General features: G+C 30.1%; 1 protein-coding gene across 3 annotated transcripts in view; it reads right to left on the reverse strand.

The window, feature by feature from the left end:
• Positions 1–17,643, reverse strand: part of LOC143202105 (diacylglycerol kinase eta) — a 436,917-nt gene that overhangs the window by 42,625 nt on the left and 376,649 nt on the right. For all 3 annotated transcript variants that reach the window (XM_076413382.1, XM_076413384.1, XM_076413383.1), the window contains 3 exons: positions 14,926–15,128; positions 6,662–6,808; positions 963–1,131 (listed from right to left, as the gene is read on the reverse strand). In XM_076413382.1, the coding sequence (XP_076269497.1) occupies positions 963–1,131; positions 6,662–6,808; positions 14,926–15,128 (519 nt within the window). The remainder of the gene's footprint in view (positions 1–962; positions 1,132–6,661; positions 6,809–14,925; positions 15,129–17,643) is intronic.

Consider the following 17,643-nt stretch of genomic DNA (forward strand, 5'->3'; position numbering starts at 1 on the left):
AGCCAAAAATAACTATTGGGATATGATAAAACAACATAAATATAAGTTTCTTGAAATACTTGATGGTTTTGCAGTAGATTTCTTCAAATCAGCAACAAAAGTAAGGAATGCCAAAAATACAATATTCAGCTCTTTATGGTCAACGACGATATACGTCGACGATACTAAATAACTCAGTATTAATGAACTAAATTGAATTGAATTGAAGAAATAGAATTGAATTAAAAACTGTTATTTTATGTAAGAAATATTAAAACCATGGAATATAACTATCAGGTTAGGCTGTTTACATTATTATTTTTAATTTTTACCAATAAATTACAATTATTCACAAGTATTCATGTTAAATAATTTCGTTTTGTATATAAAAATTGCATACTACTGTTACTAAAGAGTAAATAACATACTTTCTTTGTACTCTAACCACGTCAACTTTTGTGCTAACCAAACAAAATTTGTAGGAATCACTGCTATTTTGATTTTAGTGTAGTAGTGATTTTGTCCTCTTTTTGACTTTTAAGACGTTGAGTTGGATGAAAAAATCAGGCTCATTTTCTTGCCAAACTGAAGAGGAGCTCGCGAAGTTTTTGTTGCCTCAAGGTAAGATAAGTTTTTTGTGGAAAAGATCGTAGTTAAAATTGGATAGTATTTTGAATGAAATACATTTTACGAACTTGTTTTAATAAGGCTTTATTTAAAGTTACCAGAAAACAAATACAAACAATACAAAACAAAAGCAACGAACTTATTACATCAACAAAAAACTCAAAATTTATTTACATATCTCATATTTTCTAGAATACTTATTAGTTGGTAAAAAATTTTGAATAAAATTAAAGCGTAAAGACAAAAGTGAGGTTGGAAATTTTGAGATTATGCAAAATAGATTCCCCCCAGAATATAAATAAAGTTAAGATCGCGTCCACAACTTTAGGAATTCATTTAAATTATTTACTCCTTACCTTTTCGTCATCGATGGTACTTCTTTCCCCATCTTGGTCAGGTTTTGAATCTCTTCGTTGTTTTTCAGCTTCTTTTTTCTCTACCTTTTCGTTGGACTGTTGAAGCTTTTCGATCGTTATCAGAGTCGATGCAGTCTCGAAGAGGATTTTTTCAGTTTGTTCTTCCATACTGTAATTTAAAATACGTATATAAGAAATAAAAGTGTCGTTTCAATATTTATCGTGGATAACTTATTTCTAAACAGTCATGTGATTTAAAGTAGTATTGGTTTTACAATAATAAGTTTGTTTGGATTGATATCTTGTAAGAGTATAAATTAACTAAATCATAATAAGAGGGAAGTTTGTGAAGATTTCGAAGTATAAAATAATTGATTTAAAAATAATTTATAATTAAAGTTCTATCTAGTCTACTTGAAAATATACTAATAACTTGTAGTGAAAAACACACGATTATATAAAATTATTTGTTTATAAATAATTGAAAAAGATTCCCCCAATAAATGTTTTCTTAAATAATCGTTTGTTTGTGAAAAATATTACGATTGGGTGTGCTTCACACGCCACTATCATACCAGATTCATGCAGATTATGGAAAAAAACGTCGGGGCTGTACTGCACAATAAATATTTTTATCAATTTCAAGACAAATAGTCCTAATTTAGCACTGACTTTTAGTTTTTTAATGAATTCCTTAAGATTTTATATATTAAGAAATTGTTAAACGTTTTTTAACATATGGTTGAGGCTTCAAGGTGATTCAATTGGTTTGAATCAGTTGGATGCAAACAGTATTGTTCTGAATGAAGAGTAAATTGTTCTATAGTGAGATTAATACGACACTGGATATTCTAAGAAATTGGTGTGATGTCTAGTGATGTTGTGTATTCACATTACAGCGTTTCATTTATATTAAGAGAGGGCTTTTTTGTAGTACTGTCTGTAGTGTAGTTCCAATAAGTCGACACTTCTTTCCGTTCAAATAGAATAGTTTTATAGTAATTTCATAGACGGTTCATAATACTCGGTAGGATTTCGAAGCAATTCGATAACCATCAAAGTCCAATGTATAAAGCCAGCAAAGCAAGACGGAAAGTTGCTGTAAAATAAATTAGTCGACTGAAATTTTGACAGAAGCTTACAGTTACAGGCATGGTATACAGCCACCAAAAGCGAATTGCAGTAGTCTGTATTGTAATGGGCTTAACGAAAATTTTTGAGAAAAACGGGATAACCTAGTGGAGTGAAGTATGGCATGGTTAAAATACGGAGAAATAATTTATGAGGTAAAAATTGGACACGCAAGTAAATTTTAATTGAAAATGACCTACCTCCAAGGGTGATATTCTAAAATATTACATAAAATAATAGTTTGAAATAAATAAACTTACTGACACTGTGTAAAAAAATATAATAATAAAATATGACAGTAAAACACATTTTTTTGGCAAAATATATTTTTTTTATTCAACATAATTTCCTTCAAGGGTGATACACTGATTATAGCGACCCTCCAACTTTTCGATACCATTTTTGTAGTACGATTTGCCCTTTACTTCAAAATAGGCTTCAGTTTCGGCGATCACCTCTTCATTCGACTAAAATTTCTTACCAGCGAGCATTCTTTTGAGATTTGAGAACAGGAAATAGTCACTGGAGGCCAGATCTAGATAAAACGGTGGATGAGGGAGCAATTCGAAATCCAATTTGTGGATTTTTGCCATCGTTTTCACGGACTTGTGACACGGTGCATTGTCTTGGTGAATCAGCACTTTCTTTTTCTTCAAATGCGGCCATTTTTCAGCGATTTCGCCCTTCAAATGGTCCAATAACGCTATGTAATAGTCGCTGTTGATGGTCCTTCCTTTTCAGGGTATTGGTCAATGAAAATTATTCCATGCGCATCGCAAAATACAGACGTCATAATCTTGCCAGCCGACTGCTGCGTTTTCCCACGCTTTGGAGCGTGTTCATTGTGTGCAGTCTACTCGGATGACTGTCGAGTGGACTTTGGAGTGAAATGATAGAGCCATGTTTCATCCATTGTCACATATCGACGCAAAAACTCTCGATTATTAGACTTGATCATCTTCAAACACTGCTCCGAATCATCAACTCGTCGTTGTTTTTGGTCAAAAGTGAGCTCGCGCGGCACCGACTTTACTTTCTTTCTCATACCCAAATATGCGTAAATGATATGACGTATACGTTCAGTTGATGTTTTTAGAGTACTATTTCATTCAATTTCAATTTACATTCGATTTTTTTAACGCTTTCGTTGGTAACAACCTCTTTTGGGGTTTTCGGTGCTCATTTCATCACGTCTAAACTTAACATACCAATCCTTGATGGTTGATTTTCTTGGGGCAGTATCCCGAAACTCGGTATCAAGCTAAGGTTTTTGCTTCAACTATTTTTTTCCATTCAAAAAACAATATTTTATCAGCACGCGATATTCCTTTCTATCCATTTTTTTCACAATAATCAAAGTTACTTCTCTCAAAATGCTATGATTCACAAACTAATGATCTGACAGCTATCAAATTTATACATGAATCTTTTGAGGTTTAGGGCTAACTAAAAAACAAATTTAGTTCTAGTAGCGCCATCTATGTGTGGGGCCGGGGACTTTTCAATTGACTTGTTACATAAGTGAAGTAATGAAAATATGATATGAGGCAGTTAAAATGAATCTAACTACCGTTTTGCATAGATTTAGGATAAATAGTGAATTATTAACAGTAAATTTAAAGGTTTTAAAGTATTGTTATATATGTTTTAAAAAACACTAGTTAATTTAATGATTGTAAATAAATTACTTTAATATACATTTATAAATTGTAAAAAATAAATTGTCTAATTGTGTTCGTTATTGTTTTAATATATATGCTAAAGTCAAATATCAATTTCAAAATTGTTTTATTCATATATTCTATGTTTTAATATTCATGTATTACTACATTTATTATTCTATATCTAAGAACATAAAATTAAAGAAGGATCATGTATACTTATATTTGATGTTCTGAAACAAAAAAAATGCTCTGCTTTACAGTTCTGAAAATAGTATTGTGGTATAGTAGTTCAATTTTAAATTTATTCCCTTAATTGTGGTCGAATTTCGATCATAGGGTGATCACTAGTTATTAAGGATTCTGTAGTAGAGTAATTTGGTAAATATTTTAAACCCTTGATAAATTTTAAAACGTTTGACGGTTAATGCAATAAATATCTGATACGACATTTTATTTTTTAAACTATTTGTCTATCATTTTAATTATTCACTTTATAGTTTTAAGTGCTGAATACTATTGTTCATTTAATGATTAATATTATGTATTACATGTATCATATGTTTTTGTGATTTTATGTTGAAAATGTTGTCAAAGCAAGTTTTTCTTTATTGTCAGAGAAACACGATTAACTTAATAAAATGTGAATTTCGATTACTGAACAGTCACTAGTTCTAATAAAATGTCAAGTACACTAAAGGTTACCACTGCCTTTCCGTTAATTTAAAACAGTTATTTTTAGTAAACTTAAAGTTTTTTTGCATGATTTATATAACTTTGAATTGAGAATAACCTTGAAGTGAATATTAATGGATCTTACAAAGTATTTTATAAAATAATATAAATGTAATTAGGAGAATACAGAAGAAGTTCATTAAAAATTTTAACGAAAAGGTTGAAGTTCAACGAAATATCACTGGCAACGATATAATAGTAAGAATGCGAGTCGATTAACGCTTTGCTTATCAAGAGCGGAGATTTTCAATTTCCTAGATTTGGACGAGTAATTCGCATTAAAATTTTAAGGCCAACAATTAAACCAATAGCGTCTTATCTCTAATCTAATCTCCGTCTGCTGCTGTATTTTAAATGGAAACTTTGCCTAAGGAATTTGCCCGTTTCACTTAAATCCTCACGGCCTGAAATAGATAGTAACTTTCTCGAGCCATTGCTCAAGGTAGACGTCATGGGGCAAAGTTTCGGATTCTAAGTAAGTCCTGTTTTTTGTGACTGAAAAAAAGTTCGACGTTGTCGATGGCTCAGGCTACAAAGTTTACTTGTTTTATTATTGTTTTAGTGTTTAGGGTACATGGAGGGGATTCATATGGCTTTAGACATATTTTCATATAACTTAGAGAATTATTATATTATATTATATTCCAAATTTTTTGGTAATGTTAGATAAAATATTGTTTGCCATTGGATATTAATATATTTTATGTATAGTCTATCCAAGGAAGTTTTCTACATACGTAATCAAGATGTTCAATGTGTTGCTTGCCTCAATTTGTGAACTCGTTTTAGAAGCAGACAATATTTTCCTTCTCATTTTAATTTAGTTAAAAAGAGACACAATGTTGTCTGATAAGTTTAAACGCGTAATCGAATTAGCCTGTTAAAGTCCTCCGGTTGTAAAACGTACGCAAAATTCTTCAAAACAATAGTAATAAGAGGGCATAAACCAGCAAGCGTTATTTTAGTGCTTTGCTTGTTTTGATAAATTTCTAATCGTTGTTGATTGTATTATTACTCTGAATGAAAATTTCCAAGCCCGATATCATAGATTGCGTTTCTAATTAGTTACTTTGACAGGAATGGTATAATGGAGGCCTTCTATTGCCAGCAAAATTCGTAAAGTAAGCATTTCTTACTGTTAACTATTAATTTGCTGCGATTTTTATTGAAAATATTTTTTAGCGTGTTGTAGCGGCACTGAATATTAGTATGGTCACTGAAATATCTCCAAAAACGAAAAATATAATCTTGAATTCCTCTTGAAAAAAAAACCATTCTCATACGAAACGGGTGACGAATCAAGATCGGATTGATGTTGACTCTATCAGAGTTTAAAAATATGAAATGTATAAAAACAGTGAATAATTTTTCAATAGAAATACAATTTAGTACAATTATTTCAAAGGAAACTGTCAAAAATTATTTGGTTGAGACATGGATTTTTAGAATGGGACCAATAGACTGAATGGTCACTTATGGCAAGAAGATAATAAAAATAGTGTTATGATAACAAAAGTTGATGAAAAAAGGTAAACATTGGAATAACAATTGATTAGGTTTTGTTAGTTATGACATTTAGTAATAATTCATTGCAGGTATATTGCACTTCATGCTGGAAACACGAATGGTTAATAACACCTTCGGTTTGGATGAACTTGGTCAGACACATTGAAGAAGGAATTGTGAACAAATGTTAGATAGATTAGAAATTAACAGCTTAGTTATCCACTTGAATGGAACTTTCTGAATATGATATGATTCAATGCTGCCAATTTCTAAGATAAAGTGATGAGAGTGGAAACAAGTAAAGGTTAGTATATAATTATTATATGATAACTGTAGGATATCCTATTGTAGAGTGTGGATAATTAATTACCGAGAATGCAGTTATTAAATCTAATTATATCAAGAAGACTGTATACATGTATTAACAGAACAAACTATTATACAAACATAAAACTATAAACTAACAAATTCCGTAACAGTTCCATAACTATAAATAGGAAAAATAAAGTGATAATAAAATGCTTTTGCAAGGATCACTGTACAGAAGGATACAATAATTAAGCGTAAAAGGTATATTTGCTCTCTAATGAAAGTAAAATATAGTGCTTGGATATACAATTGTTAATTAATTGGATTAGGCCCTTACGAAACAATTTGTAAACGTACCACTGTTGAATTCGGCTAGATCGTCTACTATCAGCAAAATCGGGTGGTACTGGCAGTGTTAGTAGCTCTTGATCATCCGTTGTGGTCATCACCGAATCTCGTCTTATATCCGGTATGGGAGACACTAATCGAGCTGTTAAAACAGATCTGAAACAGAGAATTTTTTAACTAATTAGACCTTTATGGAAGCGGTAGTAAACTAAAAATAAATTTCATGTTTTAACAAAAAACGGACTTTAAAATATTAATATAAAATAGAATAGATCAAACCTTAGGAGTAAATATAAATGTTTCCAGTAAAAATAATTAGGCATTGAAATTAGTTCATAACTTTTTAATAAAAATATTTAAAAAACAGATATATATTAAAAATGTTAGTCATTGCCTTTTAATGCATTTTTCTATATTCACTCACTTTTTAATGCATTATTCTATTAATGCATTATTCTATTATATTTTTTCTCACTTCATACATTCCTTCTTAAGTGAATCGGTCAGGGTAACAACTGGGTATAGGACTAGAATAGAACCCTGATTAGCGTTTTTCAAAAAAGTCTTTTAGCATATTTGCATTTTAGATAAGTGTTGTTGTGTTGAAAAATGTATTATCTATGCCTTTTGGTTGTTTCCTCCGACTGTTTTCCTTCAGTGCACGTTTCCATAATGACAAATCTCTTCGACAGAGGTCATCAATTGTGATTTCTAAACTAATATTTTCTTTGTTTATAAATTTCAAAGTTTTCAGTAATTTAACCCCTATTGATAAGTCTAATTCTAATTATTCTACTGGTTAGCTGTTCAGCTCATTACTTAACTTTTAATTTAAAATAACCATTTTTAAACCATGCAAAATGATCTGCAACTTCTTTTATATTTTTTTTAAGCTAAGAAGGCTAAATCTAACGAATAAACTTTTAACTAATTTCTAACCTCTAATTCACTGCGGAGCTGTAATCAAGGGTAACACCCATTACTATGCACACATATTTTCCATACCCAAAAGTTCTTTTAAACTATTTGGTCAATAGATATCTCCTAAAGCCATATTCTGTATTCTAGCGGCGAACTATGATGTTGATACGTTTTTTCGATGTTTTTCACGTCGATAATCTTGAAATCTTGGACGACCAAGATCTTTTAACCAACTAGTCTCCCTAAGAATAATTGTTTTTTGAAGGAGCACACTGTCAAAATTCGGTATGAATTTTCGTAGCTTTCAAACATTTTTTGAGAAATACGGTTTTCTACAATGTTACAAATGAACGTCAGTATTAAATGGCTTGTAAACAAAGAATCAAATACAAAGGGAAATGTAAGGAAGTTATTAAAAAGACACCTAATTTATAGTTCTATGTATCTATGAATGAAAATATAATGCCTATTACGTTGTTAGATGCCTAGAAGAGAAAACACTTTGATTTGAAATTTAAGATACACGATTAATGGGCAGCTGATCAATATCCTCCCGGCTTGATATTTTTGATATGTCTAAATATATCTAGAATCTTCCTCTGATCTTCTTCGGACATTTATAGATGGTTTTTGAGTTGGAGAAATGAATCTGTTTTCTTTGTACTGAAATGAACGTTTAATAATAATTACTTAGAGAAATAAGAGTGAATAACGGAATACAGAATAGTTTATGCGGAGTACAGATATCCTTTCAAATTAGAAGATGATTGTGGTAAAGAATAAAATTAATAATTTTATGAGAGCATCGCAGACAAAGCTAGGAACCAAGGAATAATTGAGATAACATCGTTATTCGACAATAAAGAGGATATTTAATGATATTAGCATTGATGCAGTCACTAGAGTAAAATAATCATTATTACGTTATTGTAATAAATACATCTTTGTGAAAAAATTCGAATAAGAACATATAAAAAATTTGATGATCAAATTTAGCTTGAAAATATTGAAGCCACGGGGATGTTGGTTTTGCTAAGAATGGGATACATTTGAATAGCATTTTAAGTTTTACTACAAATTGTGATTTATTCGCTACTATGGACGAGACCTGGGTCTAGTACCACGATCTTGAATTAAGAAAAAAGGTGAAGAAATGGTGTTAATCTGGTTAAGAAATATTTATAGGGTTTAGAAATTAATCTTTGTTCTTGGATTACCTAAGAAACTGATTAAATAGTATTGGGCCGATCTAATGCAAGCATTCGTGAAAAAATTTCGGTTTACAAAATTCTATTAAATAATCATTAGATATAGCAATGCTAATAATGTATAACCTGTGAAATAATCTTTTGATAACAAATAGCTGTGTTAAAATGTTTAACCAAGTTAACAGCGTCTAATTAACTACAATTGATTATGATCGCGATAAAAGAAGGTTTAAACAGTTACGAGTTTTTTATTACTCGATTATCGCGTGTGAATTGCCTACATCTGTTACGTCTCATTCGTCACCTGATGTTGGTTTGTTGCAAAAGTCACTGGTTTATTTTTAACTCAAGTTTAGATCAAGTATCAACAATCAAGTAATGCGGTTTTAATAAAATATGTTTCAGAAATATATTAGTATCAATATAATAATTATGTATAGTGGATTTAGAACAAAATAATTTAGAATATTTTCATGTTTTTCAAGCGAATCGATTCGTATAAATGTAAAAGTGAATTAATTTAGCATATTATTTTAAAAATTGTGTTGGAAATAAAAATAAAACATGTGGTTTTCAGCAGCGTTTTCTTGAAATCAAATAAATAATGAATGTCAAAAATACAATTCTGCGCCTTCCAATACTTAGTTAAAAATATTATATTTAGGGATATGTCAAAATCATTGAGCTTAATAGTTAGATTGATACTTCGCATTTCTTCAAAAGAAAGCGTAAAATACATAGAAGCAACTATTTCCCCGTTACAGAAAATTCTTCAACACATTTATTAATCAAATGAAATGCAGTAACATAATGGCGGTCCAATCTTTTCGAGCCGATCGGATCGCATCGGTTTTATTTATAGTGGGAATTTTAGCTGCCAAATTTATAACACATCATTTTCAACAACCTGGAATAGGTATCAACATATGCCTAAATTTTATGATAATAAGAACAGAGAAGAAAATGTTTCTTGTTGTGTTGGAAGTGGTCAAGTCATTAACAAAAGTAGATCTGGATCAAATAAACAAAATATAAAACTATCAACGACACCCTAAAAATCTAATGAAAAGGAAAATACAATGCATTATTATATAAAAGTATAGGTAAATAAATTATTGATTTGTAAAAGTGGTAATGTATTGACTGAGATGTCTTTCAGCTCTAAAATATGATCATTCATTCCTTCTAGGCTAGTAAATGTACAATATATTAATGGAAAGCTCCAGGTAGTCAATTTATTAATGAGGCTTGTGAATCAAGAATAGTAGCGATAATATTTGGAGATTTTTAGGAAAATTCCTTTCATACAGAGTGGACGATTTTGGTCTTTTTTATGGCTAAGGTTTATTTATATGGTTCTTGGAGTTCTTGTTGATTGTTTAACTATGTAAATTTATTTAAATATCGTGTTTTTACAAAAATAGAAAGGCATATAGAAATTATTTTTGTTATTTAATTTTATTCGATAATTTCTTAAATAAAAATTAAAATGTGTGTTATTTAAAAAAAATCTATTTTTATTTCCCCCTTATATATAGTTTCAACATTAAATCAGTTATTTATCATATTTGTGTATTTTTATTTATAAAAAATAATGATGATGGGTAATATGATGTTTTTATAAAAATAGAACAGCTGGACGTCTATTAATTATATTTTTATTATTTCGTTTTATTCAATGCTTTTTTAACTAAAATGGGTTATTTCCAAAATTCTACCATTGTTATTTACTTCCTGAACCTATTTACCTGTTTGATATATACGACATTAAATCTAATAATTACGAAAAAAGATAAGTAAAGTTGTGTATACGCATGCGCCAAACTCGGATTATTCTCTATTTTAAAATTAAATGGAGCCAATATACGCATGGTTTAAATCCGGAGATCTTGTGTATAATCTATTAATTAATAAAAATCAATAATATTAATAATAATTAATCAATTAATATATAACTAAGATAGTAGGCTGCAAGCACGCGTGTAAATGGAAGTCGAGAGCAACACAATAAAAGTATTCAAGTTAATATTTTCACAAGTCGCCATCGGCAATATGAAAGAAACATGCAGATATTATCAGGCATTTAAGTACAGGGGTAAATCAATCAAGTCAATAAATGATGTCATATGGAAGCAAAAAAAATCGTTCAGAACGAGATTGGTCGTAATTTTGAATCATCAAGATTCAGGGCTAGGTGTACTATAAAATTGGAGGGGACAGAGAAATTGTGGCAACTTTGGGGACAGTTGTTCAACACTGTTTCCAATAGATTAAAAAACTACGTTATTACCAATAAACCAGACAAAGTATCAAATTTGAGACTATGAGAGTAGAGATTATAATTATAACAAGAAAACAATAAAAAATCCAAGGTTATGATATATGTATATATGCTATCTATATGTATGTAACAGGTCAATTGAAAAGTCTTCGGCCTACCACAGTAAAACACATTTTTTTGGCAAAATTAGTTTTCTTTTTATTCAACATAATTCCCTTCAAGTGCGATAAACTGATTATAGCGACCCTTCAACTTTTTTATACCATTTTCGTAGTAAGATTTGTCTTTTGCTTCAAAATAGTCCTCGGTTTCGGAGATCACCTCTTCATTCGACGAAAGTTTCTTCCTAGCGAGCATTCTTTTGAGATTTGAGAACAGGAAATAGCCGCCAGTCTGGCCAGATCTGGAGAATACGGTTGATGAGGAAGCGATTCGAAACCCAATTTGTGGAATTGAATCCATGAATTAGGATTTTTGCCATCTTTTTCACTAACTTGTGAAACGGTGCATTGTTTTTGTGAAGCAGCACTTTTTGTTTCTTTAAATGCGGCTGTTTTTCGGCGATTTTGTTCTTCAAACGGTCCAGTAATGCTATGTAATAGTCGCTGTTGATGGTCCTTCCTTTTTCAAGGTAGTTAATAAAAATTATTCCATGCGCATCCCAAAATACAGACGCCATAACCTTGCCAGTCGACTGTTGCGTTTTCCCACGCTTTGGAGCGGGTTTATTATATCTCGAGTTTATTGTGCTTGATCATCTTCAAACACTGCTCCAAATTATCAACTCGTCGTTGTTTTGGTAAAAAGTCGCGGCACCCATTTTGCACAGAGCTTTCTCATAACCAGATATTCGTGAATGATATGATGCACACGTTCAATTCATCTTTAGAGTTTCTGCTATTTTATTCAATTTCAATTTACGGTCATTCAAAATCATTTTGTTTTTTTTAATGTTTTCATCGGTAACAACCTCTTTTAGGCGCTTTCGGTGCTTATTTCACCAAGTCTAAACTTAGCATACCAATCATTGATGATTGATTTTCCTAGGGCAGTGTCCAGAAACTGGGCATCAAGCAAAGTTTTTGCTTCAACTGCATTTTTTCCCTCCAAAAAGCAATATTTTATCAATACACCTATATATATATATATATATATATATATATATATATATATATATATATATATATATATATATATATATATATATATATATATATAAATATATATTTATTTTTTATTATTTTATTTTTTTTTATTTTAGCTTTTGTCAGATTTAAATTAAAATTGTATTCGCTGGGGTACGCAATAATCGTTGCACTGAAGCAGCGGAATCAAATTCTATACTAAAATCAGAATCCTATCAGGTTTTGCCAATATATCGAATACATTTAAAACTGATATTGATGGGAAAATGAATTAATTCGATAGCTATAATTCCATCTATAGATAGGCAACGGTCCACTCCTATTCAGATATTCCATTACATCACGTTATGAATTCGAATAATAAAACATGCCTTTCAAATAAAACGCGGCATAAATTATCCTTTTGGATGCATTGTTTAGAAGAAATATATTGATGTGGAATCATAAAATTATTCGATTTTGCTTTACTATTCCTGATATTTGTTTTATTTACTGGATTTCTTGATATCGATTCTTCCAATATAGATTTTAAAATAGAAATGCCAGATATATCTACATACAGGGTAACCTCAAATTTATTCAAGGTTTTTTGGTTAAACAGAAAATATAGTCTACCCAGAGAAGTTTTGTAGATACCTCATCAACATATTTAATGTATTACCTGCCGCAATTTGTAAATTGGTTTTAGAGCCTGACAATATTTTCCTTTTCAATTTACTCGAATTAAAAAGTGACACAATACTGTCTGATATGTTTGAATATGCCTGTCAAAGTCGTCCTGTTGTCAAACGTTTGCAAAATTTTTCAAATTAATAGTGATAAGAGGTTATAAACCGACAAACATTATTTTAATGCTTTGCTTGTTTTATTAAATCTTCTGCGATTTTGATTGAAAATATTTTTAGTGTTTGCAATGAATATTATTATGGATACGGCCACTGAAATATCTCAAAAAATGAAAAGTATGATGCTGAATTCACGGAAAAGAAACCGTCCTTATACTAAGCTGGTGACGAATCAAGATCAGCGCTCTATCAGACATTATAAAAACAATGAGTAGTTTTTCCATATAAACAAAATTTGGTACAATTATTTCAAAGGAAACTGTTAGTTGTTATATGAAAAGTATTGAAGTGGTCCAATTTTTAAAAGCATATAATTAAATAAAGGAAGACTTATTATTTTAATTTATAAATTTAGATGAAACATATATTTCAGAATGGGAATAATATCCCTATGGGCACTCATGGAAAGATGATAATAAAAATGATGTTGTGACAACAAAAGTTGATGGAAAAAGGTAAACGTTGGAACAACAATTGGTTAGGTTTTACTAGTAATAGCATTTATTAATAATTCATTGCAAATATGTTTTACTTCATGCTGGAAACGGGAATGGTTAATAACACCATCGGTTTGGATGAACCCTGTCAGACACATTGAAGAAGAAATTGACAAATGATGGAACTGTTAACAAATGTTGGATTTATTGAAAATTAACAACTTAGTTATTTACTTGAATGAAACTTTTTGAATATGATATGATTCAATGCTGCCAATTTCTAAGACAGGGTGATGAGAGTCGAAAAAAGTAAAGGGGAGTATATACTCTGGCCTTGAACTATACCTATTACCTCTTGAAGATATGGGTATTAGATATCATCGCTCATTTGGAAGATCTTTTTACTTATGTCCCTCAAGCTCAAGAAATTTTGAGGAAAAACACTTCCAAAGTGAATACATTTTTTAAGGAATCTGGTTCGAAAGTTCGAATGATATTCGAAGGACATAATTTTAAATCTTGCAAATTAGATAGAGCACTCTAGATAGACCTACATTTGAACAAGAGATTTAATTGGTGGGATTATGCTTTGATGAACAAGAACTTATACAGTTGGCACTTAGCGTTAACGACATATTAATTTTGGCCTTAACTGTATCTGTTCGCTAGCCTTGTCATTGTGCGGTTTTTTAAATTCTGTAGTTTTTGAGATATTTATACAAACCGCCTTTGCACGACTATTTAATTAAGTTATTGGGTCTTTAATATTTCCTCTCTGATTATATTGAGTATTCGTAATCGTTGAGTATCGTGTTTCTGTCTAATTCGAACTCCATGTTGCCGTCCACGACATTGTCGATGTAAAATATTCTTACGTTATCTAGTAAGTAGTCCATTTCTTGTGACTTATCATATAGGTTCCAGTAGATCGTAATAAAGTAGATGATTTATATTGGTCGATGTTTTTGAAATTTGATTTCCCACCGCAGCGTTATATCATCACAGCGAGTCTCCTTGAAATATTTCTCCCTTGATGTTAACATACCCAATTTCTTCAGCGTGAATAGTTAGATTTGTTTTCCACTTTGTCATTGTCTCCTTGACAAATATTTGAATACTTATTTCGATTTCTGCTAGCTGTTAGTATCTAATTGTCTAGCAAAGAATCAAATGATTATATCATACTGACTTTAGGCTACGGGCAAGTTCTCCTGCTACAGCTATATATTTATACTAACGTGTTAATTATAAATTTTGAGACAGCGGCAGATTTCGATACAGTAATTCTGTGATAACAATTATCCTTTTGTGTCATTCGTTAACTAAAATTAATTTATGAAGATTTTTGCCTTTCCTGCTTCATTCACAGAGATTTTCTCAAAGTATTTTCATCTAGATATTAATATAGACCAGCGTTGAAAATTGTTGATATTTACCCTGTAGGAGAAGGACATGAACTGCCCTCTGAACTGGAGCCTGATTCGATACTGGGTACGACTTTTAATGAATCCATCTTTCCCATGCTGGATCTGCTGGCTGGGCTTTTCTCCAAATCGCTGCTTAATGAAATTTTAACAGTTGGCACATCAGGATCGAGCTGGCGCGTTCGATCTTCAAACACTTGTTCCGTATGCTGAACCTGAAAAGACAGTAGCATAATTATTTATTCTATAATATATTTTTAGTTTTATATATTTTACTCTTTAACTATATTCAATATATTAAATAAAATCTTTTTTGATAATTATGTAGTTAAATTACTTGAAGGATTTAAGGAAGTTTACCATTTAATATTTTTGTACAGTAATATATACAATATTACAAGATTACAAGAAATATAGATACGCAAAATTAAATTCCTGACATATTAAGATTTTTGAGGAAGCAATATTTCTTCATCTTGATAGTATTTTCGTCTATCTATGTCCGTAAAATCTTAGGAATTAATAATAAAATTGAAACGCTCTGAACTTATAAACTGGATATCAGACGAACTAGTATATCTTCCGTGTTACTAAATTTAATTAATAATAAGTTAATCAGCAATAAATAATTTCGTTTTTCATTATTTTTTCGAATTGGCATTATTCATATATATTTCATACACTAATCAGTGATATATATGCCGCTTGATTGATGATCTTTTGCCATTTTCCTAATGCAACTTTCACTGTAGATACACTGAGATCTCTGGGAAAAACTCTTCGTTTTTTTTGTCGTGTCATAAAAGGCGCCATTTATTTATACGTAAGACGAATTTTGTCACTTTTTGATGAACAAGTAGGGAATCAAACTTATGGTTGAGCCGAGGTTAAGTAGCTCATTATTGAAAATTCCTTTATAATCCTAGCAAACACATATTAACATCTACCTTGGAGTCAATACTGTCCTTCCAATTACATTTCAAGCTCCTCTGGGCTCCAAGCATGCTCTTTTCAGAATTATTTATATTTGATGCATTATTTATCGTTCGTATTTATTTTTCATTGCCGTTATTATAGATTTGGTCCATTAAATATATGATTAAATTAAGTAAAGGTGAACTAGATTAGGATGCTTTCTGGTAAAACATCAAAGAGGCTAGAAATCTTAAAAACCATAGAAGTAACATTGTCGACAATTGAATATATTAAAATAATTTGAGTTCGTGTAAGAATAGATAAAATAATTATAACATGTTTAGTTTTAATATTAGACTGGCTGAGAGATAAAAAAAACGCTAATTGGTCGCTTGTATTTTGACGAGAGTTATTATTATTTCTGTTCTATCTTGCTTATAATAGCAGGATTGTCAATAAAAAAAACATACTTCAGCATCGCATAACCTTGATTTTGAATAGAAATGTTGAGATGGAGAATTTTCATATTCATCTTTCTTATCATTTAATTTGTTTAGCAGTGAAATCAATTAAGAAAACGTACCTACCCATAGAGTTTTGAAAACATTACTAAAATAATTTAATTAAAATACAAATTACTCCAACAGTAGTCAGATTTAGTTCCCTCTAACTTCTAGCTTCACGCACTTCTAATTTTATTTTTAGTTGAAATAGCTCCTTTATGTTAATGCTAAAATATGTATGGTATTTTGGATTTCAAAAATATCTGATAAATATAAATATAAAGGTCAGACGGTAATTTGAAAACTTTACCCGTATTTGATTATATTACGAACAAAATATCAAATGTAATGTATATTAGAGACTAATAAGGGATTGATGTACAAACAAGTCACTTTTGTATTATTTCAAGTATTCTATTTTCGGTTCAGTATAGCTAGAAATAAAACATCGGCGTCAGCCCATTGTACTTTGAGTCCTTGAAACTTTGTTTGATTTAATTTAGTTCAGAGTTCGGCATCAAAATGTCTATTACATTGTCTACATAAGTTTTTCTACTTTATACTAACTATTTATTACTGAACATACCTTTAGGCTTTAATTTAATACTACTTATTCGAATTTATATATTTGATATATTTGAATATTTGAATTTGTTCAGCTTTAACTTCTAATTTCAGTTTGTTGGAATAATATTTCTAGTCCCCTGAGAGCTTTACCAGAAAATCTTTACAGACACAAAAATGGTATATTATTATAATACAGTACATAAGGCTTAATTAGATTGTCACAGAATTGTCTTGGGATAGGCTAATACGTTATTTTTCAAGATGTGAAGGTTCAAATAGAGTTAATTACTTTCCAAAGGATTACGTTCTAGCGCAAATATTGTTTGAAAGTTAGTAATTAGGGAATATTTATTCTACATTTTATTTTATATACCGATATGTTCCCACATCAAGCTTAGGAATATATTTTAATACATCGGTAAACGATGGTATATGTTGATTTTCTATTAATTATAAAATTTTGCCTCAATCATATTTCATGTGACTAAATGTCAGTATTTTTTAACATACTTGATTGTCTTAATAACTAGAAAAAGAACAGTTAAGTGTTTGTTTTTCGTGAATAAGCAAAGTAGTCAATGTAATTTGAAAAATTCATTTTAGTCGTATTTTCATAATAAAAATGAAAAAAAATTCGTTAATGCTGAATTAATACCTCAAACAGTAATGATTTTGGTATATTTTCATTAAAGGTTATATTATTGATAATGACTATAAAACAATGCCCGGATGAATACACTTGTAG

Source organism: Rhynchophorus ferrugineus, unplaced genomic scaffold, assembly GCF_030347505.1.
Source record: "Rhynchophorus ferrugineus isolate W39M unplaced genomic scaffold, kcgeb_rfMv2 rfM9, whole genome shotgun sequence".
Classification (NCBI taxonomy): domain Eukaryota; kingdom Metazoa; phylum Arthropoda; class Insecta; order Coleoptera; family Curculionidae; genus Rhynchophorus; species Rhynchophorus ferrugineus.